Source organism: Podarcis raffonei, chromosome 8 (assembly GCF_027172205.1).
Source record: "Podarcis raffonei isolate rPodRaf1 chromosome 8, rPodRaf1.pri, whole genome shotgun sequence".
NCBI lineage: Eukaryota > Metazoa > Chordata > Lepidosauria > Squamata > Lacertidae > Podarcis > Podarcis raffonei.
Window position 1 is genome coordinate 46,985,900 of NC_070609.1, and position 24,410 is coordinate 47,010,309.

The 24,410-nt window shown below is 45.9% G+C and overlaps 1 protein-coding gene and 1 pseudogene across 2 annotated transcripts; one reads left to right on the top strand and one right to left on the bottom strand.

Moving 5' to 3' along the window:
- Positions 1-119: 119 nt before the first annotated feature.
- On the top strand, positions 120-16,896 carry EXOC3L1 (exocyst complex component 3 like 1). 2 transcript variants are annotated; one of them, XM_053399707.1, is made up of 13 exons: positions 120-1,875; positions 4,631-4,791; positions 6,126-6,345; positions 6,905-7,583; positions 8,248-8,365; positions 10,045-10,170; positions 10,309-10,409; positions 11,811-11,921; positions 12,038-12,179; positions 13,089-13,214; positions 13,825-13,980; positions 15,241-15,365; positions 15,925-16,896. In XM_053399707.1, exons 1-13 carry the CDS (start codon positions 1,833-1,835, stop codon positions 16,109-16,111), a joined length of 2,295 nt encoding a protein of 764 aa, XP_053255682.1. In that variant the 5' UTR covers positions 120-1,832; the 3' UTR covers positions 16,112-16,896. The 2 variants fall into 2 exon arrangements, with proteins under 2 accessions (XP_053255682.1, XP_053255683.1); XM_053399708.1 differs by having other exon boundaries at positions 16,068-16,896.
- A 2,717-nt stretch (positions 16,897-19,613) lies between these two features.
- Positions 19,614-23,434, bottom strand: LOC128420307 (leukotriene B4 receptor 1-like; annotated as a pseudogene).
- Positions 23,435-24,410: the final 976 nt, after the last annotated feature.

Genomic DNA, 24,410 nt, shown 5'->3' on the forward strand with positions numbered 1-24,410 from the left:
ACACCTTTCATGCGGGAGCCACTGCCCCATAATGGGTAGAGAGCTGATCTTCAGCTCCTGGTTTTGGATTCCTGCCCACTGATGGCCTAAGCTTGAAACAAGTCACTCCTTTCCCATTTGCAAAGTGTAAACGGTGATGATCTATCTCAGGGTAGTTGTGAGAGCAAACGAAATAAGAATTATGCGCAAAGTGTTATTCCATAATAGTCATCAATGTCCCAAAAAGATTTATAAAGTACAGCAATAACTTTCAAATCTAGGACCTTACTGCCATAAGGCACTTATGACACCCCCTTATTCCAAAGTCTCTTGCTTTTCACCTTTCTCAACATCTGTATATATGTCCTTCTCGCCTCTCTTAGCCCTTGTTGTGTGTCCCAGTTATCACTGTCCTCAGACACAAACTGTTTCCTACTGATTTGATAATCTATGGTTGCAACTGGTTGGATGGATGGGTTATCTTACCAGATAGCACTTACATTGAAATACTTCTTTGGCATGTAGATCACAGCTGAATGGTGGGTGTAGCAACCCACTTTAGAAATATCTGGTCTTGCAGTGCAGGGGTGGGAACTGGATTTCTTACAGCTTGAGATCCCCCTATAAGCTGTGCCACCACATTAATGCACACCCAGTGGAAACCATACTAATAGCTGTCAGGCAAAAGTTTTCCTCAGTGTTATTTACGGTAACTCTGAGCTCAGCTACCCCAGTGTAAGTCTGAATGCAAGTTCAGCTAGGAATACGCTGGCATAGTTGGCTCCCCCCAGCTCACACAGGGCTTGGCTGGATGAGCAAAAGCTTGCTGGGGCTGCAGGCCAGGACTTTAGCTGAATACTATCTCCATTCATTTCAGTCATGTGACCTGGTGCTGTGCTGTTTTTATTGTAATTATTGGTATGTTTTAAACATATTTTATATATTATATATTTTTAATTCTATCAGTGTTTCGTTGTATTTTAATGGTTGATTTTTCTATGTTTCTAGTGGTTCTTGTTTTACCTGTAAGCCACCTTGAGCCCTTTCAGAGGAAAGGAAATAATGTAAAATAAACAAATAAGCAATAACTATCCAGGATAGGGCACACTGACTAACTCAAGCAATTGATTAGATAACCCTTTCATTGAGAAAAGAAGCACTTCATATTATTTGTCTATTCAGCCACATTATATGTGTGTGTTTTAACATGCTGTGTTAGGTTCCAAAAAAGGAACTCAGTATATTGGTTGTCAGTTTATTTATGGCCCCAATTCAAGGTGCATTAGTGTTTAAATCCCTGTATGACTTGGGCCCCAAATATCTGAAAGAACACGTCCTCAGTTGGTAGAACATGAAAGTCTTAATCTTAGGGTTGTGGGTTCGAGTTCCACACTGGGCAAAAGATTCCTGCATTGCGGGGGTTGGACTAAATGACCCTTGTGGACCTGTCTTCCTCCTTACTTACAACAAGCTAGAGGTTGATTCTGCTTGTCATTCTGCCTGCCTGTCTCCACCTATTGCTGATCTCCCTGCCTTCCTTACTAGTCCCAAAGACCAGTAGCTACCGCTGAAGGCAGAGGGACATGCAGGAATCCTGGTGACCACAACCCAGGCATGCATATATACCAGAGTTCTGTGCTGCTTAATCTGCATTCCCTAAGAATTAAACTTTCGAGTGCATTTTCTGTTTCCTCCGCCCTCCTGTTCCTACATCCTGAGTCTATCTGCAGTGTTACAGAACAAGCCCCTGAGGAGCTGGAAGTAGTATCACTGACGGAAACTGCTATTGCTGGCTCTGCTTCCTCTGCTCAGCCCAGCCCTAAGCTCTGGACCTGTGCACTGCAGCTGAATCTATGGGCATGTCTGCAGAGGAGGACGATTCCACCAGATCCAAAGGTAACGGGAAATGCAGCTACAGGATCCCAGTGACCGTACCATTCAGTGGGGTGGGGTGAGGCATATGGGGCCCTTCCTAGATGGGCTTTGGGTAAAGCAAATCTCCTAGCTGTGTTGATTTCTCTCTCTCTCCCTACTTGAGAAAGAACTCCCTGTTCTTGCAATTGATGAGGGAAAAAAATACTGTACCTGACATCTCGGCACACGTACAATGAATGAGGTTATGATTTTAAAGTGCTTTCCTTAAGGAGGAAGGTGCCAGACAATTTTAGCCTAACCATCAGTATATAGGTTCCAGGCACCTTCCACTTTAAGAAAAGCACTTAAACTTTATCCACCTGGGCTGTGAGATGTCACAGATACTTTTTCCTAGATAATATTGCATTCTTGGGGTCATGCAGGAAGGGAGAGGTCTCAGAGAGATACTTACATGTCATAGTAACTGTCCTTTTTGGAAATAAATGGGCTAGAAAAATCAGAGCCAGAGATTGGTTTGTCTGTCCACTGTCTGTCCTCACTGGGAGCAATACCATAGATGCTTTAAAACCTTACTGTGTGGTGCTCTGATAGAGGACACTTTTAAATAAAGGACTGGCCCCTGGCAGCCCTTCAAGTAGAGAAGTGTCCTCTGAAAGCAGGACACACGGCCACTCTAGTGTATGCCGCTATGTCGGGTGCTGTCAGTCTAGAGTCTAGAGTCAATGTGGAGCAGTGGTTAGAGTGTCAGAGTAGGCTCTGGGGGGCCAGGGTTCAAATCCCACTCAGCCATGATGTTTACTGGGTAACCTTGGACCAATCACTGGCTCTCAGCCTAATCTACTTCACAGGGCTGTTGTTGGCATTACACGTGGGGCGTGGAAGAACTATATGTCAGCTTGAGCTCCTTGGAGAAAAAGGTGGGATATAAAAGAAATAAATAAAGTAGTGCAGGATTAGACAACATGGTGCCTCTAGATGTTGTTGGACTCTAACTCCCATCAGCCACAAGCCAGCTGGGCAATAGTCAAGGATAATAGGAGTTGTAGTCCAACAATATCTGGAGGGGACACAGTGGGCTACTTCTGGTCTGTAGGCCTCTTATCACAAGGTGAAGCCTGGTGTTACAACACCTTCATGCTTTGGATGGAGAGGAGTGGCAATGTTGGGTTTCTTTATATCAGCCTTCCAGACGTTTTGGATTGCAACTCCCAGTGCACCCACCCAGCACAACTAATGGGCAGTGTATTTCAAAACATCTGGAGGGCATCATATTGGGGAAGATTGATCCTACATGGTACAGATTTGCCCAGTCATTTGAATTCACCCTTTATTTATTTCTTTAATGAGTTTCAAACCACTTCCAAACTAAAGTTTCCAAAGCAGTGTACAACAGAAATATGTAGTACCTCGGTTTAAGAACAGCCCTGTTTATGAACTATTTGGTTTACGAACTCCACAAAACTGGAAGTAGTGTCCCAGTTTGCGAACTTTACCTCAGTCTAGGAACGGAAGCCAAATGGTAGAAGGGCACCGGCGGCAGGAGGCCTCATTAGGGAAAGCGCTTCAGTTTAAGAATGGGCTTCTGGAATGGGTTAAGTTCATAAACCGAGGTACCACTGTATGTAACATTTAAAAAAGCAAATCTTGAAAGTCTTAAATTACAAGATGCCATTAAAAAATGGCTGAGTCACTCCTGAGTATAAAACGGCTGAGTCACTCCTCAGGGTAAGTCCTCTTTGAAAGCTTTCAATAGCTGCCTAAAAGCCCAAGTGCTTGTCTAATTTCACCAGGGAGCAGATTCCATAGAGCTGAAGCCACAACAACACTTAAGACCTGGGTTTTAGTTGACCTCATGCATACACCTGCAGCATGCAGAACTCTTAACAATGCCCCCCCCCCCGAGGAACACAATTGCAGTGGAGGCTGGTCCATCAGGGCAAATGGGGCACTGCCCCACCAAGTTAAATCTCCCCGCAGCCACTTGCCAACTCCTTACTAATAACCAGTTCAAGGGGTGGCCCTGGCTATTGGAACTCTGGGAATTGCAGGACTGTGAGGGCAATAGAGCATTCCTAACAACTCTCAGCACCCTTAGCAAACTACAGTTCCCAGAATTCTTTGGGGGAAGCTGTGGCTGTTTATAGTGCAATAATCCATTTGCCTTTGCGAAATTTCCTATCTTCCAGCCTCCACTGCAAAGTTGCTAGACGATCCCTCAGGTAACTTGACCCCAAGTTGTACAGGGCTTTGAATGCTAAAAGCAAAAACTTGAACTAACTCTGGTAGCATGCTAGCAGCCTCATAATTGCCCTTATGCCTATTATAAATAGAACAGCTATTCTTTAGTAGAGGGAACAAAATAAAAAAAATTCCTTCCAGTAGCACCTTAGAGACCAACTAAGTTTGTTATTGGTATGAGCTTTCATGTGCATGCACACTTCTTCAGATACAGTAGAGGGAATTAGTTATCAGACTCCATACGCCCTTCTAACGCCCCCTCTCCCGCCTCGTCTCTTGTCTCTGAAGCCAGACGTCTGACAATACAAGTGTGCCTCCTTTTCCCAGGTCATTGTGTCTCCAAGCCCCAGAAGCTTCCCCTCCACCGATATTCCACCTCTCCCCCTAGGCTATCCAGATCGTGGGTAGGCGGTCACATCCTGTTTCCTTCCTGCATTCCAGGGGAGCAGCTGGGGATGGAAGAGCAATTCCTGTCTTGCAAAGACTCGCAGCTGTATGTGTGGATTTCCTTCTTCTCCCTCTTCCTTCTCTGTTTTAGACCAGGAATGGCCAGAAGTGGAGAAGGCTGAAAAATTAGCCAGAGGAGCTGCCTTAAAATGGGCATCTGGGGTCTTTTACCGACCTGACAAATTAGAGGGCCTTGAGGAGTATCGGATCCGAGAGATACAACGCAACAGTTCCATCCAATCCCGCATAAAGGTTGGTAGTTGCAGCGCTGGAACCAGTGCTGGCCAGTGCCCATTGGGATTGGGAGGGCGGAAGTCAGGGAACCCAACATGAAGTGCAGCCAAATGCCAATGACAAGCAGACACAACTGATTCTAGCTTTGTCACCATCCTCCTCCTTTTTGAGTTTTGCAGTGGCCACACTGAGTAAGGAAGAGGAAGGGGACAGGCAATGCCACCTCCTGAACCCATTGTAAGTATGGAGGCAGGCAGTTGGGGGATGGGTGACAGCAGACTGAGGCTGGTGGGGCAGTGCCCCACTCGCCCTAATGTACCAGCCTCCACTGACTGTTCCCTGAACACCTGGGTTGGCTCTTCCAGCTTTTGGATGGCCATTGGATGGGTTCACCAGAAGGGTCATGTGACCAAAGGCAGCTGCACCTTCTCCCTACCCCTATCACTTGCGGCATGCTCAAAGCGGGCGAGGGCTGTTGTTGTTTGTAAAAAAGAGAACCAGCAGGATCAGGGAGTTTCAGGGCTTGATGCTGAGTTATGGGCCTTGGCAAGTGCCCATCAGTAGCAATCCCAGATGCCAGGCCTTGGCTATGCCTAGATTTATTTATAAACCACCCAATAACCAAGGTTCTAGGGACGTGGGTGGTGCTGTGGTCTAAACCACTGAGCCTCCTGGGCTTGCCGATCGTAAGGTCTGCAGTTTGAATTCCCACAATAGGGTGAGTTCCCGTTGCTCTGTCCCAGGATAAAACTAGATTAACACTAGCAGCCTTGAATAACCTTGGCAAAAAAGGATTTAAATCCAAAATCACCCAACACCAATGCCAGTGGGGTCCCAAAGGTCCAAGTGGAGAGATGTGTCTTTATGACAGCTGATATACTGATGATGCCTGGCACACCTACAGAGGCAGGTGATGCCACATCCAGGACACCACAACAGAAATACCCTATCCTGTTGGGCATTGCCCAAAACCTTGGTTGTCAGGTTGGCATATACTAGGAGAGCCACTCTTTCAAGTATTAATGCAGCTTGATCCTGAAATCTCACTGGTTTAAGCAGCCTTGATTATGAATTTAATAGAACAAGGGTTTGGAGATCAGGATATGAGCTTTTCACACTGGAAGCTGCATTATACTGAGTCAGAGCTAGCTAGCAAAGTATTGTCTACACTGACTGGCAGCGGCTCTCCAGGTTTCAAGCAGGGGTCCATCCCAGCCTTAGTTGGAGATGCTGGGGGTTGAATTTAGGACTTTCAGCATGGAAAGCAGATGTTTTATCACTGAGCCACGGCCCTTTGTCCTGCCTGTGAAGTCTCTATGTCCTCTTTACCACTTGATTCTCTCTGTCCCTAGTCAACTGTGCAGTCCTACCTAGAGGGTGTGAGCACAGGCCTGGAGCAGTTGCACTCAGCCACTGCAGATGTTCGACATGTGCGGCAAGCATTGAGAAACATATGCCAGTCCTTGGCATCCAGCACCGACTCTTTTCAGAGCCTGCAGAGACTACGGGAGGTGGCAGTGGAACATGCCCAGCTGGGTTCAGTTGCCCAGACATTGCCCCAACTTTTCTCAGGTGAGCTTCAGTTTGTAATATGTGTTATTTATTATTATATCCACTTGTTACATCTGTGCCTCACTCTTCACCAAATGGTCCCAGAGTGGGTTACAAAAACCACACAATTAGAATGAGTGCAATGAACAACTAAAATTATGAAATTAAACTGCAAATCAATCATATCAGAATAACAAAACACCAGCACAGAGCACTCAGCCAAGGGCTTGGGTAAAGAGGCTATTCATAACCTCAAATATCTAAATGCCATTGCATCCGGAAAACTGCATGCATGCAATTCCAAAACACATGGGATGACCTTCTATATATCTGCAAGCAACGCACCTACCTTTCAGCTGAGACATTTCCCTCTCTGGCTTGATCGTCTTGCAGCAGATAATCTTGTAGAGGAGCTGCATACTTTGTACAGCACCCCTTTCCCCCTCTTCTGCCCAGCCCTTGGACAGAGGGTTCCAAACACCTGCTCTAACCACTGCTCTAACCACACTGGATATCATTCCTCTTTCTTCCCCAGGTTATGCTTTTGAAGCCCTTTCTCCCTTTCTTCTTTTCTACACAGTACACAAACTCCTTTCCGAGACCTTTGACCTCCTGCAGAATCATCACCTGCTGGAAGCCCATGCAGGATTCATGGAGCTGGAGAGTTTACGGGACAGCATCCTGTTCCAGCTGCATCACCACAACCTGCTCAGCTCCTTGCACCTGGCCAGTGTGGAGTCCTACTTCAGGGGCCTCCTGGAACTGAACGATGCCCTTGCCCAGCACCTGTGGCACGTTGTGGCCCACAGCACACGACTGGTGTCTGAGGACCCCTCCCTCTTTGTGTCCACGCTACGCATTATTGAGCGTGAGGAGAGCATTGATGCTGCCTTGCTGCTGAGAACTCAGCTTCCTTCTGGCTTCCTCCCGCCAGGGCGCCCCAAGTGCTGGAGGCAGAAGTTCTTCCAGGTTATACAGGACACCATAGTCGCTTCCCACTTCCAGGCCATGCCAAGCAATGCCCAAGGACAGCACCTTGCTCAGCATTTGGCGTCCTTGCAGAACAGCATCCTGGCTGAACTGTGTGTTGTGAAAGACCTGATGGCCCAGTGCTGCCCGCCTCACTACAATATCGTCGCAGCCTTTGCTGCCATGTATCATCAAAGCCTTGCCAAACACCTGCATCACATCCTCACTCGGGAGCTGGAGAAGCAGGAGGTCTTTACTCTTCTCCAGTGGGCACTCCATGTCTACCCAAGGTCAGTGCTCCTAATGGCAGGTGTTGGGGTTCATAGGGGAAGTGAGGGGTCATTATTTTTTTTAGAAAAAGAAGTGCTGGGGCTTACATTTGCCTACCGCCCATAACTCTGACTTGGAATCCCAAACACCATCCATCTGAAGCACTCGTGGGCCACCTTAACAGTCATGGCTCCCCCCAAAGAATTCTGGGAACTGTCGTTTGTGAAAGGTCTACTTCAGTGGTGGCCAAACCTGGCCCCCCAGCTGTTTTTGGACTACAACTCCCATCATCCCTAGCTAACAGGACCAGTGGTCAGGGATGATTGGAATTGTAGTCCCAAAACAGCTGGAGGGCCAAGTTTGGCCACCACTGGTCTACTGAGAACTCTCACCACTCTTGACAAAGCAGAGTTCCCAGGATGCTTTGGGGAAGCTGTGACTGTTAAAGTGGTAGGATAATGCTTTAAACAGGTGGGTGTTTATCCAGTCATGTTCTCTGTTGTACCAGCAGGCAACCGTCGGGTGGCATTTGCAAAGAAGCAGATTTGGCAATGGGCTGCATTTCCCCGTACAAGAATACTAGAAATATGCGCATATAATCCTGCTTCAGGTGTACTGAACAGCCTGAAAGTGGAAAGTTGAACTTAGGTACCTTTCGCTCCTGACCCTTCTTGTGTTCCACAGCTCAGAAATGATGACCCACCCAAGCCTTCTACCTGAAGTGGACATCACAGTCTTGGGTCCTCTGCTTCCTGTGGATACAGTAGACTACTTGGAGGAGACCTATGTAGGGAAAGTACAGGTGAGTCGTGAAGACTATGGGGAACAAAATGACTGTGGATGTTGAAGCTCTAATATATTTAGATTTGCTGGTTGGCCTAGAAACCTGGGTGATGGAGAGTGTTAATATGAAGTTCTCCAAATATTCAGGCAGAGATCTTTTCTTACCAGTGAATGTGGAAATATTCCACCTGAAAGTCTAGAGAGCTGCTGTGGGCTGGATGGACCACTACTGAGCTAGAGGAACCAGTTGTCTAACTCAGTATCCAGCATATTCCTGTGAATAAGGGACAAGTGGCATATTACTGGATGCCATGCTATGCTACACACAAAGTTGTGTAAAGCGTCCTTGTTGTCTCCTCTTTCTGAAGAAAAGCACCTTCAGGAGACGCCCATTTTGAACAGGTAGGGGGTAGATGAGGCAGTGGTGCTTCACCCTTTTCCCACCACCCATTTTCCTGGTCCAGATTGTCTCCCCAACTGATTTGGCCCTGCTCAGGGTTCCAAACTCAGGCAACCACACACTTGGGACTCTGAGGGTCAAGAGGGCGATTTGGAGCAGATGGGGAAATGGCTGGTGAAGAAAGGGCTAAGCATTCCTCCTCTGTCTGCTACTTCTCTGTTCAAAATAGGTCTCTACCCCAAACTGCTTTTATTCTGAATAAGTAGCCTTCAGCCAAAACATGTTACTTCTGTGCAGTTTGCCTCTTAAGCCCCTCTAGTCTCTGGAGTTTTCATCGGGCACTTCCAGATCACCTGTTTATTGAGCATTCATCCTGATTTGTTTGCTGGGGAGGTTGGAAGGTGTTGGCTATTTAACGAACATTCATCCTGATTTGGGAGACAGGTTTGCTGCATGAGATCGAATCCCACCCAAAAATAGCACAGAAAGTGCTACCTTTCAGGGAAACAGGTTTGTTGTGCAAGACCTTCTAATCAACTATAATTGAGCAAACCTGAATCTGCTGGCCTGTGGCTGAATTCCACCTGAAAATAGTGACAGTCTGGAAGCATCCATTGTTTCACAGCAGTGGAGAGAAATAGGGATAAAAATAGGAGGTGGCAGGTTTTCAGGAAGACCAGAGGTGGAGGTCGAACACATACTGCAGGTCATATCCACACAGAGCTATATTTCCCAGCACCCTTAACAAACTGTAGCTCTCTGGATTCTTCGGGGGAAGCAATGTGCATTAAATGTACTGTGAATGTGTGGTGTGGATCTGAGACGTATGTACTGTATATCAGCTGCCCCACTAAAGAGATGTTTCTCATCCGCAGGAGAAAGGAGCTAGACAAATGAATATGAACACTGCTGGGGCTGTGAGTGGCTTGTGCGCAGTGGAGGGTCCCTGGTCTTCACTTAAAAAGAGAATAGTTACTCAGGTCTGAGAGCCAAATTTGTCCACCCCACCCCACCCAGGCCTCTCTATCTGGCCCTGGGAACTTTCCCCAGGCTATACCCATGAGTGCTTTTTTTTGGCTGGAATGTGTCTGGGTGGAAGATAGAGAGCTTCATGTGGAGAAATTAGCCCATATGCAAAGGTGACATTCACATTTGTTGCTCCGCCTGCTTTTGTCTCCAGCCACGCCCACTATAGGCACTTGGCCCTCAGAAGGTTATCCAGACAAAAATGCGGGCCTCGGGGTGAATAAGGTTCCTCAACCTCTGTTGCCATAAACCATCTCCGCTTGTTCTTCTAGGCCAGCTTTGCTCAGTGGATGCAGAAGACGCTGGAGATGGAGTTTAAAGAGTGGTTCAGTGAAGAGGAGCCCGAATCAGACTATCAAGGCTGCTTCCAGACCAGCCTTCCCATGATTGTCATGAAGGTCAGAGAAGAAAGACAATGCACTGCAGGGAAGCCTACCTGATTCCTGTACAGCCTGTCCTATTGGCTGCGGAAGCAAAGCCATGTGTTTGATCCCCACTCATCCAATCGCCTTCCTCTCTTTCTTTGCCTGCCCCAGATGCTGGATGAAAATATCCGAGTGGCATCCCTCATCTCAGATACTCTGCAGCAGAAGTTGTGCAACATGGCCCTGGAGGAGCTTGAGGTCTTTCTGGGCAGGTCAGTTCTCTCTCCATGCTGCTGATGCAGAGTAGGGACTGAGAGGCAAGAAAAGGATGCTCATCACAGCACAGCTCAGTAGGGAAAGCATCATGACTCACCTGCTTTGCATGCCAAAGGTTCCAAGTAGGGCATCTGCAGGGAGGACTGGGAGAGACTGCTGTCTTAAACCCTTGAGAATTGCTGCCCATCAGTGATGACAATACATTGACGGACCAATGATCTGACTCAGTATAAGGTAGCTTCCCATGTCCCTAACATTAATTCACCAGCAATAGGACCTTCAGGCCCAGCCCAATGAGACATCTTGGGTTCTTACTTGAGTTTGGTTATCATTCCTGCTAAAGATCCCTGCTCCTTTCCCCTTTCTTTCACTGGAGGCTGTGGAGGCTCATTTCCCTAATCCTGCTCCAACTGAGGCTCCTTTTTCCTTACAGAAAACCTTTAGTGGGCTTGTAATGAGGTATGTTATTTCTGTGCCACAAGAACACCCCCAAAGGCCTGCCTAGTCCAGCATCTTGCTTCCCATACATAGCTCTGTGGAGATCCTGCAAACAGGACATGAGTGCAATAGCTCTCTCTCTCTCTTCCTCTGCTCTTCCCCAGAAGAGGCATTACTTCCAGATCTGTCAGTATTATGCAAAAAGAATTTAAGCCCATACCAGAAATGAAGGTGGATGAAATCTCTGTGTTGACCTAGCACAACAAATCCAGTTTAAAATAAATTCCTGACTTTTTGCAGTTAGGAAAGTGATAGAGAAATGCACTAAAAAGTGTAGGATGGGCAAATATCTAATAGAAAGAGGTAAAATCAACTCGCAAGCAAAACAGGATGAATCCTCATTGTTGTATAATCACCACACAAACAAATCAGAAAAAAGCTCAGTAAAGACCAGATGTAGTCTAACCTCATAAGCTCAGTAAACAAGTTGTCTGCCTCCGATCCTGGAGGCAGTATTTAACAATAGTGGTTAGTAGCCATTGTCCCTTCATGAATTTGTCTAATTCTTCTAAAGCCATCAGAGGGCGCTTCAAGATTACAAGTTCATTCATCCCAAACTGTAGTTTGTTAAAGACACATTTTCCTTACAGATCTATGATTCCTGCGAAGAGGCACTGACTGTTAAGCCATGCTGAGAACTGTAGCTCTGTGGGGGGAATAACAGTTTCCTAACAACTCTCAGCACCCTTAACAAACTACAATTCTCAGGATTCTTTGGGAGAAACCAGAACTGTTAAAGTAGCAAAAGTGCTTTAAATGTATACTAAAGATGGGGGCGTAGGTCTGCTTATTCTTCATCATATGTGGAACTCTGCACTGTTTCACTCTCAAGACACATGGGATGAGGGGGTTGGCTACTAGTGTGCAAGATGCCATGACAACTGCTGTGCTCTCTGCAGCCTATATGAAGACCTGGTGGGATTTGGCAAGGAGCATCAACGAGAACCTGCAACCTCCAAGTGCTATGTGCCTTACTTGCTATCAACCCTCAACAACTGCCAGGCTCTCAGGTATTCCCAACTCCTGTGATTGATTCCTTCCACATGCCTGCTGTATCTGGGCTTCTCTTCCTAGCAGGCTACATGCAAGCCCGCTTCCCAGCTATTCCTCTTCCCTCCACTGGCAGCACCTCCATTGCAGCCCTGTGTGAAGGCAGATCAACATCCTCAGAGGCCAGCAAGATGTCATCAACCCTTCACGTTGCCCTGGAGAAAGCCCAGAAGAAGGCATGCCAGCTGCTGCTGGAGGAGATGCTGAAAGATCTGCAGGTACCCATTGTTATTAAGAAAGACTATGGTAGAGGTGGGGACCCGCAGCCCTAGGGGCCAAATGTGGCCCTGCAGGCCTCTCTGTCTGACCCTTGGAACTCTCCCAAGGCCATGTCCCTTGCTGACCCTGTTTCACACCCACACACGAGTTTTTCCCAGGCTAGAATATACCCCTGAACTTTGACAATGCTTCCTGCTTGCCTGGATGAAAGATAAGAGAGTGTCGTGTGAGATTGTGAAAACTAACCTACTGTGTGAAGGTAAAGTCAACATGCATTGCTCTGCCCACTTTTGCCTCTGGCCCTGCCCACCAGTGGCATGTGGCCCTCAAAAGCTTGCCCAGAAGGGAATGTGGCCCTCGGGCTGAAAAAGGTTCCCCGCCTCTGACACATAGTAAATGGATTAGAGATTCCCACTTACAACTGCCCTAATACCACCATGAGCACAAATAATGATGAATGCAGTTTTTTAAAAAGATGTCTGGAGGGGTCCTGAGTGCCTGTGCTTGCAAGCAAGCACAAAGAAGCTTGTGGAGCCCTAGTTTGCAGCAGCCAAGCTCCTGATGAGGGTGAATTGGTGGAAGCCAAGCTAACTATCAGCTCTGCCTTCACAGCTATAGATCTTCTGCTCAAAGGAGATACACCAGAGCTTGACCCTGCAAGAGGCAACCCAAAACATACTTCCTTGAGTGGGTCTTTTAAAGGCAACGTAACATGTAGTATTTGCAGAGGAGTTCTATGCCATTTTGTAGGTTTGCCTGTATTTTTTGTTGCTGTAAGCCACTCTGGACTTCCTTCTGGAAGGTGGTGTGTGTGTGTGTGTGTGTGTGTGTGTGAGAGAGAGAGAGAGAGAGAGAGAGAGAGAGAGACCTTTCTAAAACAACTTGGTATGTCCCTTGTTCTGTCCCAGTCTCCGTTTGCTCAGATGCCCTCCCGTCAATGGCTGTCTGGTGAATCCCAGGTGCTGAGCAGCATATGCGAGGTGGTAGAAATGCACATGAAATTCTTCTGCAGAACTCACAGACCAATCAGCACGGTAAGATCCCTCCATAGCTGGGGGCTGACAGCGGTGGGAAGATCTGTGCACTGCTGGTTGGCTAGCTTCAGGGAGGGTGGTCTACCATTTGAGTATTGCCTCTAGATTCTAGAAGTGGGGGATCTGCAGCCTGAGGTTTACATGTGGCCTTTGGGCTTTGGATTTCAAGTGGGTGAGGGGGGCCTGGCAAGAAAGGGGCAGGGAGCCAAGACTGATGGAATGACAGAAAGCGAGGGTAAGCTCTTTGCAGACTTAGCAGAAAGAGAAAGAAAATAGGGTGGAAGAAAGAGACGGGGGGAGGGGAGAGAGAGAAAGAGAGAGAGTGTGTGTCAAAGGGAGGTCCTTCCCACTTTTTGCTCTGGCCATGCCCATTGCCAGCTTCAGCGCCACCTATCACCAGCAAGATGGGGACAAACCTAGAATTAGTTATCTCTGCCTGCCATTGGCTCTGGCTCCCCCTACTGTTGACCTCCCTGCCTCCTGCCCTACCAGGCCCAGTGGGCACCAGCCACCGCTGCAGGAAACACACACACTGCATTTCAGCCTTTTGTCTCAGTGCAGCTCCCATTAACTAGAATGACCATGGCAATTTCCCCCCCTTGATGTCCAGCACCTCCTGTCAGAGACTGAGCGCTTGGTCATGAGCCAGTACGTGAGGGCTCTCTTGCAGAAAAGGCTAGTCTGCCGGAACGCTGAGGAGAGAAGCCGGATGGCCAGGCAGATGGTGCAAGATGCCTCTCAGCTGACGGAGCTCTTTTGCAGCCTGGTGAGAGAAAGGAACAGCTAACAGCTATCATGTTTTGCCAAACACATTCCAAGGATGGGGCTGGCAGCTGCCGGTGATCGCAGAGGAAAGGGAGATTGACTTTGCTCACCAAGCTGAATACAGAGTTGTGTGCGTGGCCAGCAAAGATCAAATATGCATCCAATAGGGATGAATAGATCGTTCTATTTCCAGATCGTGTCAGTTTTGCATGTGTTCATTCATAAATTAGTTATTTCCTATTTCCACATCCACCAGCTATTTGTTTCGTTTTAAACTGGGGGGAATTCACATTTTTTATATGCAGTTTAACCCGAAGTACACATTTTTGCATATTTTTGAGCCATGAACTATATTGCAAAATTTTAAGATATTCAACAACTGAAGGATAACTGCATTCTAGTTCCTGTATTAGTCTGGGAAGTAAGAATGGAATAAATTCACTTAAAATGTGAACTGAGCAAAATTTTCAACATCCCTAGCATCTAGTTGCACGACTTCCGGCTTCCAAAGAAACCTGTGCAGGTTTCTACTAGGGCCGAACTATTGGGAGATCAACTTTGTTGGATAGCAAGTCTGGCCGATAATACCAGCTAGAGTTGCTGCTTACTCCTGAAGTGTCTTTGCATTTCAGTACCCGCATGAAAATGTCACATCAGGCAATCATCCTTTTGGTCAGGAGGTGGCAACCCAAGCCAGTTTGGTGCAGCAAGGTGGGTTGGGGTTGGGGAATAAACAACTGTGCAGAACACCTAGTCATGAGGCTGGCTCTGCCAACAGCTGCTGGTTGTTACCTAGTTGAACTTCGTTCAAGGATGCTGTGGAAGGTAGTCTAGCAATGACTGGGCTGCTCTCTGCTTTAATGTCTATGGCACAGTATTAGGTAGGTAGCTGTGTTGGTCTGACACAATCAGAATAAAAAAATAAAAATATTGTCTAGTAGCACCTTATAGACCAACTAAGTTTGTTCTGGTATAAGCTTTTGTGTGCATGCACACTTCTTCAGGTACAGTATGATACGGTATTCTTTTATCTATTGAACTTGTATACCATGTTATATTTATTTTAAAAAATCTCCAAGAGGTTTACCCATCTCAACAAAAATCAATGTATAAAAATGCAAAACCCACATGCAGTATAACTGCAACTGCTAACAGTAGTAATAGTCACTCGACAATCATAACTCATCTTGCAGCCTCCACATCAGTCCATCCGTTCTGTCCTTGTGGTATGATATAGTTTGTCTCCTGCTTCCTTTCCCAGGGCCTGGAAGAGAATGAACAGACTCTCAGAGTGATTGCTGACCTGCAGGAGCTCGTCAGTCTCAAGGACCCCTCCATGCTGAGCCTGGAAGTACTGGGATTCGTGACAAAATATCCTGATATCAGGTAGGGCACTCAAAGCACTGGATTTGCATTTCCCCCAGCACTGGATTTGCATTTTGCCCCTAAACAGGAAGCACGGGAAATACAACACAGAGAGTATCATTGTTCTTTTCCAGCACTGTGAGAACTGGAATTCTTTTGCTTGGAGATGCCAGGTCTTGGATCTGAGGCCTTAGGCATCCCTTCCGTTCTCCAAATTCAAGGCCAAAAACATTTTCTGGCAGTCGCCCCAGCAATGATGCAAGGGTAATATATCTCCAACCTGCAGGCTAATCTTGGCCTGCCAGGGGGTTCACGTTGGCCCACAAGGCCATTTCCACCAAAGCAATCTTCCTTCAGCACTGGTATCAGGTACCTTTCCTCCAGTGTACCTGAGAACAGCAGCCTAGCTAAGGGATTGGAGGGTAGGCCACATTGGAGAACATACAGCTCTGTTCTCCAACTCTCCACTCCATCTGCTTGTGGAGTGGCTGCCTCACTCTTTCTAAAGGTAGGGCCAGTCCTGGTTGGCAGCAGGAGGCCAGGGGAGAGGTAACACGTTTTGTGCCTGTTGTTTCACCAGCGAAGACCACGTTTCCATGCTCCTCCACTTGCGTGGCGACATCTCTAAAGAAATCCACAACAACGTGCTGGAGATCATGGTGCAGAATCCTCAAGTACTGCCTGAGAACTATCGCCCAGTTTTTAGCAACATTTTTGTTCCAGCTCCGGAGCCACCCTTCTGCCTTGGGAAGTCCAAATGTGCCTGATACATCCACAGATGCTGCTAGGCTGCTCATCTCTACAGCTGCATTGCTGACTTTGCCAGGATGGTAGCTGGTGACCTCTGGCAAGATGGAACTTTAGTGGGGATTGAGCCTGTTGATGTTGTTGTTTTTACATTCCAGTGATCCAAAACACATGGTGCCATTTTGTGGAGGCGGGGCAGTGGGAGCAGGGGCAGGGCTAAATTTAGTCAGTTTTGTGTGCTCTCTCCCAGATTCACAGCCAGGCACAACCACATGCAGTCTCCTTATCATGTGTGAGGAACCTTTGGCCCTCCAGATGTTGCTGAACTACAATTTCCATCATCCCTAGCCATTGGCCATGTTTGCTATGACAGTTGGGAGTTCAGCAGCATCTGTAGGGCCAAAGGCTCTCCACACCTGCTCTATATTCTATGCAAGATTATACACAGGAATGGTTGTCTATTACGCACCAGTTGCACTAGTTTTCTGTGGGTTGTGTGGTTTTGGGTGTTAATATATGCTCAGATCACATCCACGCCCAAACCTGCTTATGAATTCTACACAGTATATGAGTGCAACACTTGTGCAGACCAACTAGTACACTGAAGCCCGTATCTTGTAGCGTTTAGAAAAGATGAATATGATTGCCAAATGGCACCAAAGCCAGTTCCGGCCTGTACTCCCAAAAGAGCACTGCTTATTGCATTGTCATTACAAATTATGCAGACAGGGTAATGTGCTATTATCCTAGAACTATGCAAATCATGGGGCACAATCATGGAGCACAAGAACAACATATTTATCAATTAATATGCTTGCTAGATAATGTTTTCTAGATAAATAGCATTCAGTTTTTCTTTTCTAAATTAAAGGCATGTAGCCCTTATGGGGAACACGGCACTTAGGGAAGACAGGCTTATCCTTTTTTTTCTTCCCAGTGCAATGGGAACCAACCGCTCCAGCATATCTTGGGCCCTAAACTCCTGGCCAATCAGGAAGGGAAGAGATAAGCTGCCATCTCTCTGCATGTTAGGTTTGCTGTGGGAATTGCGGGGGGGGGGGGAGGAATTTGAATCAGTTCACATTTAAAGGTGAATCTACCTAATTCGCCCCTTCACTATCAATATGGGAACCAAAACACAACCATCCATCAAAATTAGCACTTCTCTGAATCTTGCACTGCTTTTCTCCAGCCAAGTAATGTGTCAAAAATGCATATACTGAGGTAAAGTGTGCATAAATAAATATATGCTGGTGAAAAAAACTTACCAAAGTGCAATATATTAGCGGAAATTGCTTTGCAAAAATGTGTGTATTTGGCAAAACTTCATGCAAGAGAAATTCACACTAAAATGCTGGTGAATTTTCATGAGAACCTTTTTTATCTTTTTAAATTGCAAAACTGATATGGAAATCTGGACAGCTGAACTTAAGACTGGAATGCAAAACTGTGGAAAACCAAAATTAACAGATTCACCCATCTCTAGTCCCCTGCAAGGATAGAGATAGAGTCTTTCTTCAAATAGAAGATTGTTCTCTGTAAGGTAGTACACATGGTTACCCAACCCAACCCTGGTGTAAGGGCTGGTTGCATGGTGGGGTAAGTGTGGATGCAAAACAATTCATTTCAAAATCTGTTGAGTACGCATCTAGAAATCATTTCTGCTGTCCCTGCAGGGAAAAACAGAAGTTCTTTCCCCCACCACAAGCCACACATTTTCAAAACTACAACAGGAAGTGATGTTCTTTCCCCTCCCTTAACAGGTATAAAACATAAACTCGCATTTCTTTTCTCAAAAACACACTTTCTCATGGGGCCTTTTTCAAGCAAAGGGTTTCATCAGCTACCTGCTCACAACACCTGCTCTTCAGGGATTTACCACTACCAGATTCATGAGCAATAATAAGAAATAAAGGTTTGCCTCTGAGCATCTACAGAGTGCATTTCCCTTAACCCCAGCTAACCACAATTGCCTGCCATGTTCCATGTGCACCATGTGAATGTCACAGAAGAATGCCACTCCAAAAACAATAGAATGCAGCAAAATGAAAGCCCCATCCTTGGTCGACCCCTTTCTCCTTTCACCACTGGTATATGACCAGTATGGTGAGGGCTCTGGAAACAAAATCCTATAAGAAATGTTTGAAGGAGATAAGTGTGTTTAGATTGGAGAATAAAAGATGACAGGGTGACATGATAGTTGTCTTCAAATTCCTGAAGGGCTGTCAAGAAGAAAATAGAGCTGATGTGTTGCTTTAAGTTATAGTCACACCATCCATTTAAAGCTCCCATATACACACATGACTTCTCCCAAAAAAATTGGGGACCTGTAGTTTGTTAAGGGTCTCCTCACAACTCCCAGCACCCTTAAATAGTTCCCATGTGGGTGCTAAGGATTGTTAAGAGGCCCACTATTCCTGTCACAAAGCTACAATTCTCAGAGTTCCCTAAGAAAAAGTATTGTTCAACCACTGTGGAAACAGTAGCTCTGTGAGGAGAATAGGGCTCTCCTAACAACTTTCAGCAGCTTTAACAAATCACAGTTCCCAGGATTCTTTGGGGGATGACATGACTTTTAAAAAGTGGCATAATGCCACTTCAAATGTATTGCACATATGGTGCCTAAATCTGGAATTACAAATGCTACATTGCACCAGTAGTATCCTTAGCAGATTTATCATCCACAAATAACTTGGCAAAATTGGCCTTTTGTAGTCCCCCATGGAAGTGCCACATAGCACTTCAGAGAGCAGCTTAAAAAGGCTATGGTCCCTTGAGAGTCTGTTATAAGCACACTGATTTCTAATAAAGCCTTTGGATTTTCCTTTTAGAAAACATCGCATATTCATATTGGGGACTTTTTCAACCAGAAATGTTTCTTATGTTATGTCATTTAATAACCTGCTGTATTTTTAATAAGATTTTTTTGATCATACACAATACATGGTTTTATTTACACTGGACAGATGCAAAAGGAACAAACCCAAGTCCCAAAAGAGAAAAAAGAAAATGGTGTAACTGTCTCAAGAAATGTGATTCAAATGATGTTATTTCTTCATATCCAGCGAGGATCATCTTCTTATATTTTAATTCTTGAAAGATATGTCCAGCTTTCAATAAGTTTACTGTTGACTTTTATTTCCTATGTTCCCTTAAAGTGAGTTAACATCTGTTTATGCATTCTTAGTATGATGTTGTTCAATTAAAAGTTCTGAGTGGATTATATAGTGCAAGGTGGCTAACAAAAAAAATTGATTTAAAGCTTGGCTTCTGGTTGTCTCTGACTGACAAAGCCTGCTTTTGAGAGCACCTGTCCTCTGGAACATACCTGGCAGCAGAATAAATATCAAACTCTGGCCTGGAACTTCAGAAACAATCCTGCCAAAAAGTTATTCCCCCAAATGGGCTTGGTGGCAGTTGCCCCCTCATGACAACTACTGTTTTCTTCTTCCAGGAATGTAGCACTGCCAGGCTTAAGAGAAGTTATAAGAAAGAAAAGTTTGCCTCTGAACATGCACAGAGTATACTTCATTTAATACCAAGCAACCACAAGCACTAGTTATTCCCACCTTGATTTTATATGCCATATGCAAATGATGAGAGTTCATGCACAAGGCAATGCTGTTTCATGTTTCATCTTGAGTGACTTCATGCCTATAAGAGAAGAGTTTGGATTTGATATCCCGCTTTATCACTACCCGAAGGAGTCTCAAAGTGGCTAACATTCTCCTTTCCCTTCCTCCCCCACAACAAACACTCTGTGAGGTGAGTGGGGCTGAGAGACTTCAGAGAAGTGTGACTGGCCCAAGGTCACCCAGCAGCTGCATGTGGAGGAGCGGAGACGCGAACCCGGTTCCCCAGATTATGAATCTACCGCTCTTAACCACTACACCACACTGGCTCTCCTACAATCAACAGGAGTTTCCCCAGCTGGGATGTTCCACCTGCAAACATAATACCACACAACAGATACTGGGTCCATTTATTTTATTTCACAATATTTTAAAGGCACTTTTCTGGAGAAGCCTATTGAAAGCGGTTTATAACATTTAAAAGCCTCACAATGAGTGAACAATAAATAGACTATAAGCAAGCCTGCAAGAAGCCACACAGAGTGACTGGGGCAACCCAGGCTGAGGGGCGGGGTATTAACAACAACAACATCTTAGACCAGTGCTATCTCAAAGTGGGGGTCCACAGACTGGTGCCATCCATAAGCCATTGCTAGTCCATGCTGAACTCCACCACAGCCCAGGTTGGGTGGGACACTTCAGAGATCAAATGTACTGATGCCTGGCACACTGGGTGGGCAGGAATTGCTGGATAACTACATCAGATAGTTTAATAAGTCCTACTCTCAACAAGAATACATCAAACCAACGTCATACCTGTAAGGCTAATATCAAAACAAGGGCTTTTAATATCTTATATTCATATTATCTTACATATCTTATAAAATACAGTATTATATTATACCAGGCTCCATCCCCCACCCACCTGCTCTTTTAGTAGTAGTAATAATAATAATCAGTGCTTTTATTAAAAAAAATGTTTAGGGGTACTCTCATTTTCCTACTCATATTGAAATACTGCCCTTCGATGAGGCCAAACTTAGATTCACAAAATGTTTAGGGGTATGCGTACCCCTGCGTGTGTCTCCCCTGAAAAAAGCACTGGTAATAATAATAATAATAATAATAATAATAATAATAATAATAATAATAAATTTATTTATACCCCACCCATCTGGCTGGGTTTCCCCAGACACTCTGGGCGGCTCCCAACAGAATAATAAAAATACAATAAAACATCAAACATTAAAAACTTCCCTAAACAGGGCTGCCTTCAGATGTCTTCTAAAAGTCAGACATAAGTCATAAGTTGTTTCCTTAACATCTGATGGGAGGGCGTTTCACAGGGCAGGTGCCACTACCGAGAAGGCCCTCTGCCTGGTACTCTGTAACCTCACTTCTTGCAGGGAGGGAATCGCCAGAAGGCCCTCGGTGCTGGACCTCAGTGTCCAGGCTGAATGATGGGAGTGGAGACGCTCCTTCAAGTATATTGGGCCAAGGCAGTTTAGCTTCAGATATACCGTTGTCACTGGAAATGAATATCAGAACCGTTGGAAACTAGAGCCTTCCATTTTTCTGTTTAGCATTGACAAAAGGGCTGCTGCATTCACCTTCTGCCCTCGGTACCCAAGTGCCAAGCAGGATGGAGTAAAGGAAAGACACCTCAGGCCTGCTAAGGCACATTGCTCTTTACAGATGCATGTTCTGAGGAGGGCTGGAAGGGACTGGGACAAAATGAATATTTTACAGACTTTAATAAGAAGCAGGTAACAGACTGGGGGCAGGCAGGAGAGTTTATGGGCTGCAGTAGACAGGCGGAGTTTTCCACATGGGATAAAAAAGGTAAAGGTACCCCTGCCCGTACGGGCCAGTCTTGACAGACTCTGGGGTTGTGCGCCCATCTCACTCAAGAGGCCGGGGGCCAGCGCTGTCCGGAGACACGCTGCCAGCGTGACAAAGCTGCATCTGGCGAGCCAGCGCAGCACACGGAAACGCCGTTTACCTTCCCGCCAGTAAGCGGTCCCTATTTATCTACTTGCACCCGGGGGTGCTTTCGAACTGCTAGGTTGGCAGGCGCTGGGACCGAGCAGCGGGATTCGAACCGCCGACCTTTCGATCGGCAAGCCCTAGGCGCTGAGGCTTTTACCCACAGCGCCACCCGCGTCCCTCCACATGGGATAGTTGTGAGCAAACCAGAAATGTGGTTGCTATGGACATAGAAACTTGACAGGTCCAAGACAAGACCCCGAGGGAATCTTTCCCTGCTGCTACTACTCCTATTACCCCCAGAGCTGTTGAAATCCATGATCATGTGCTTACATGGATGAAACTCAGTTCAAACCAAGAAGTTTTTGTTATGAATCTGCCCTACCTCTTGGTGGTTGTAGTGTTAGCAGATGTTTCATCAGTGTCTTCATGCAGCTTGAAAAATAACTTGGCAAAACTGGTCCCCTGTAGCTTCCCACGGAAACTCTGTGCAGCAAAGGCATACAGGATGGGGTTGACAGTGCTGCTTAAAAAGGCTACAGCCCAGTGAATGTTTGAGACAACCTTGTCGGCATGATCCAGAGTTTTTGCCACACCTGGGAAGGTGCTTTGCAGCAACAGTGCACAGACTGTGAGGAGGCTGAAGATGTGGTAAGGGAGCCAGCACACAAAGAAGCCCCCAACCACAGCAATAATCAGCTTCTTGGTCTTCATCTTCTGATGGAATTTCAGAGTCCCAACCTTCCTTGCCACGCAGGAATAGCAGATGGCAATCACAGCAAAGGGGATCACACCCTTTGAACAAAGTCTCCACCACGTTATCCACAATCTACTGCCATTGGGCCCCATACACATCATCTGAGCAATCTCCTTCCACATTCTGGCTCGATGTGAATATCAGAGTTGGAGATGCAAAGGCAACTGCTAACAACCAAACTGCCACTAATGTTATGTATACCACATGCGGTCTCTGCCACCTTTTGGAAGCAACTGGAAGAACCACCACAGCCAAGCGATGCAGGCTCATCAGGGTGATTAAAAAGATACTGGCGTACATAGTTAAATAGTTAAAGTACACAAGGAGCTTGCAAGAAGCCTCTCCCAAGTTCCAGCTGGTCGCAAAGTCATAAATCCAAAATGGCACTGTGAGCAATGCCATTAAGTCAGCCATGGCTAAGTTCAGGATGAGTGCAATGGTGAATGATCTCCGGGGAAACTTGGTTAGGATGATCCAGAGCACAAAGCTATTCCCAGGTATGCCAGTCAGGAAGCAAGCACTAAGAACCAGGTTTGGAAGCAAAGTGTGCTGCGCCCACAAAGTGTCCATCCCTGTGTTGTTCAATCCAATCTCTGTAGAACTATTGAGAGCCATTGTGGATCTCATTCGGGGATTAGCAGTTGCAAAGAGTGAGTGAGCACCATCTTATATAGAGGTTCATGGTAAATGCAGAGGAAATGGCCGTGGGTGATGCAGTAACACAGCTTCTCAAGAAATTCATGCAATCCATCATATCCTTCAGCTTTCACCTTCTGGCTCTATGTTAATATCAGAGTTGGAATGCAAAGACAATCACCACAAATCCTGAATTCTTATGATGTCGAACTTCACTTTCATACACAAATTCCCATGCCTATTAACCTAGTTATTTAAATAATGATTAGTTACGGCCTTTGATAGCTTTATCCTCTGCAAATCTATCTAATCTCCTTTTAAAGCCTTCCAAGCTAATGGCCATCACCACATTCAGTGGTAGTGAAGTCAGACAAAAGGAAGTACTTCTTTCACACATCACATAATTAAACTCTTCCTACACAAATCCAGAGTGGAGTTTCTAAGGCGGTTGGATGGCATCTTGTATGCCTCCTTCCGGCAACTCCTGCTGCCAAGCTGATGCCAAATGCCTTGTCTTGCTTTCCTTTCCTCTAGACTACATCAGTGGGGCCAAGAGCAGGGTGGTTCTTGTTGTCTGGGCAGCCCAGGACCTCCATACACACTGCCCAGGCTTGCACCCCATAGACTCCACTCCCAAAGGTGCACTCCTCCATCTCTTGACGACAAACTGGTCCTGGAAGGGATGAGTAAATATCCTGACTTCCTATTACTTCATGCAAAGATCAGCATACTAATCATGTGTTACCAGCAAAGTTCAGTTATCAATTACTGTAAGAAAGCTTCAGACTCTGTACAATAAAATCTTATTCTAGGAGTAAACTCATGATTCAGAAACATACAGAAAGCCATTTCTAACTAGGGCTATGTCTAACTAGGGCATTTCTAACTAGGGCTATGTCCCTTCAACTTCAAACTCGTCAGAGTAAACGAAATGATAAATAGGCAGGAACTTGTATGTAACGAACAATGGTTCGAAGTCATAATGGTGTTACAACATTCACTTACCCATAGTTAACACTGACCAGTTTGTCATGTTCAGATGGCATGACAAGTCAAGAGCAGAAGCAATGGAGGAGGGAAGGGGGAAAGAAACCACATAACCTCACTACTTTGTTCCTATAACTGTGGTTTAATGTTCCTAGAACATTAAACCACAGTTGAAGGTTCTGTTTGGCTGAGGCCACTCTCTTCTTACCTAACACAGATGAAGTGAGAGGGCCCTATTTAAGCAAACATGTGCTCAGGAACCAAAGCAACCTAATTTTACCCAGGTAGAGCTTAGAGCCTCCTCATTGTCGGAAGGCTGCAGCAGCCAATCACATCACATGAAGTTTGTTTCCAGTCTCTGAACTTGAGGCTATTTGCTTC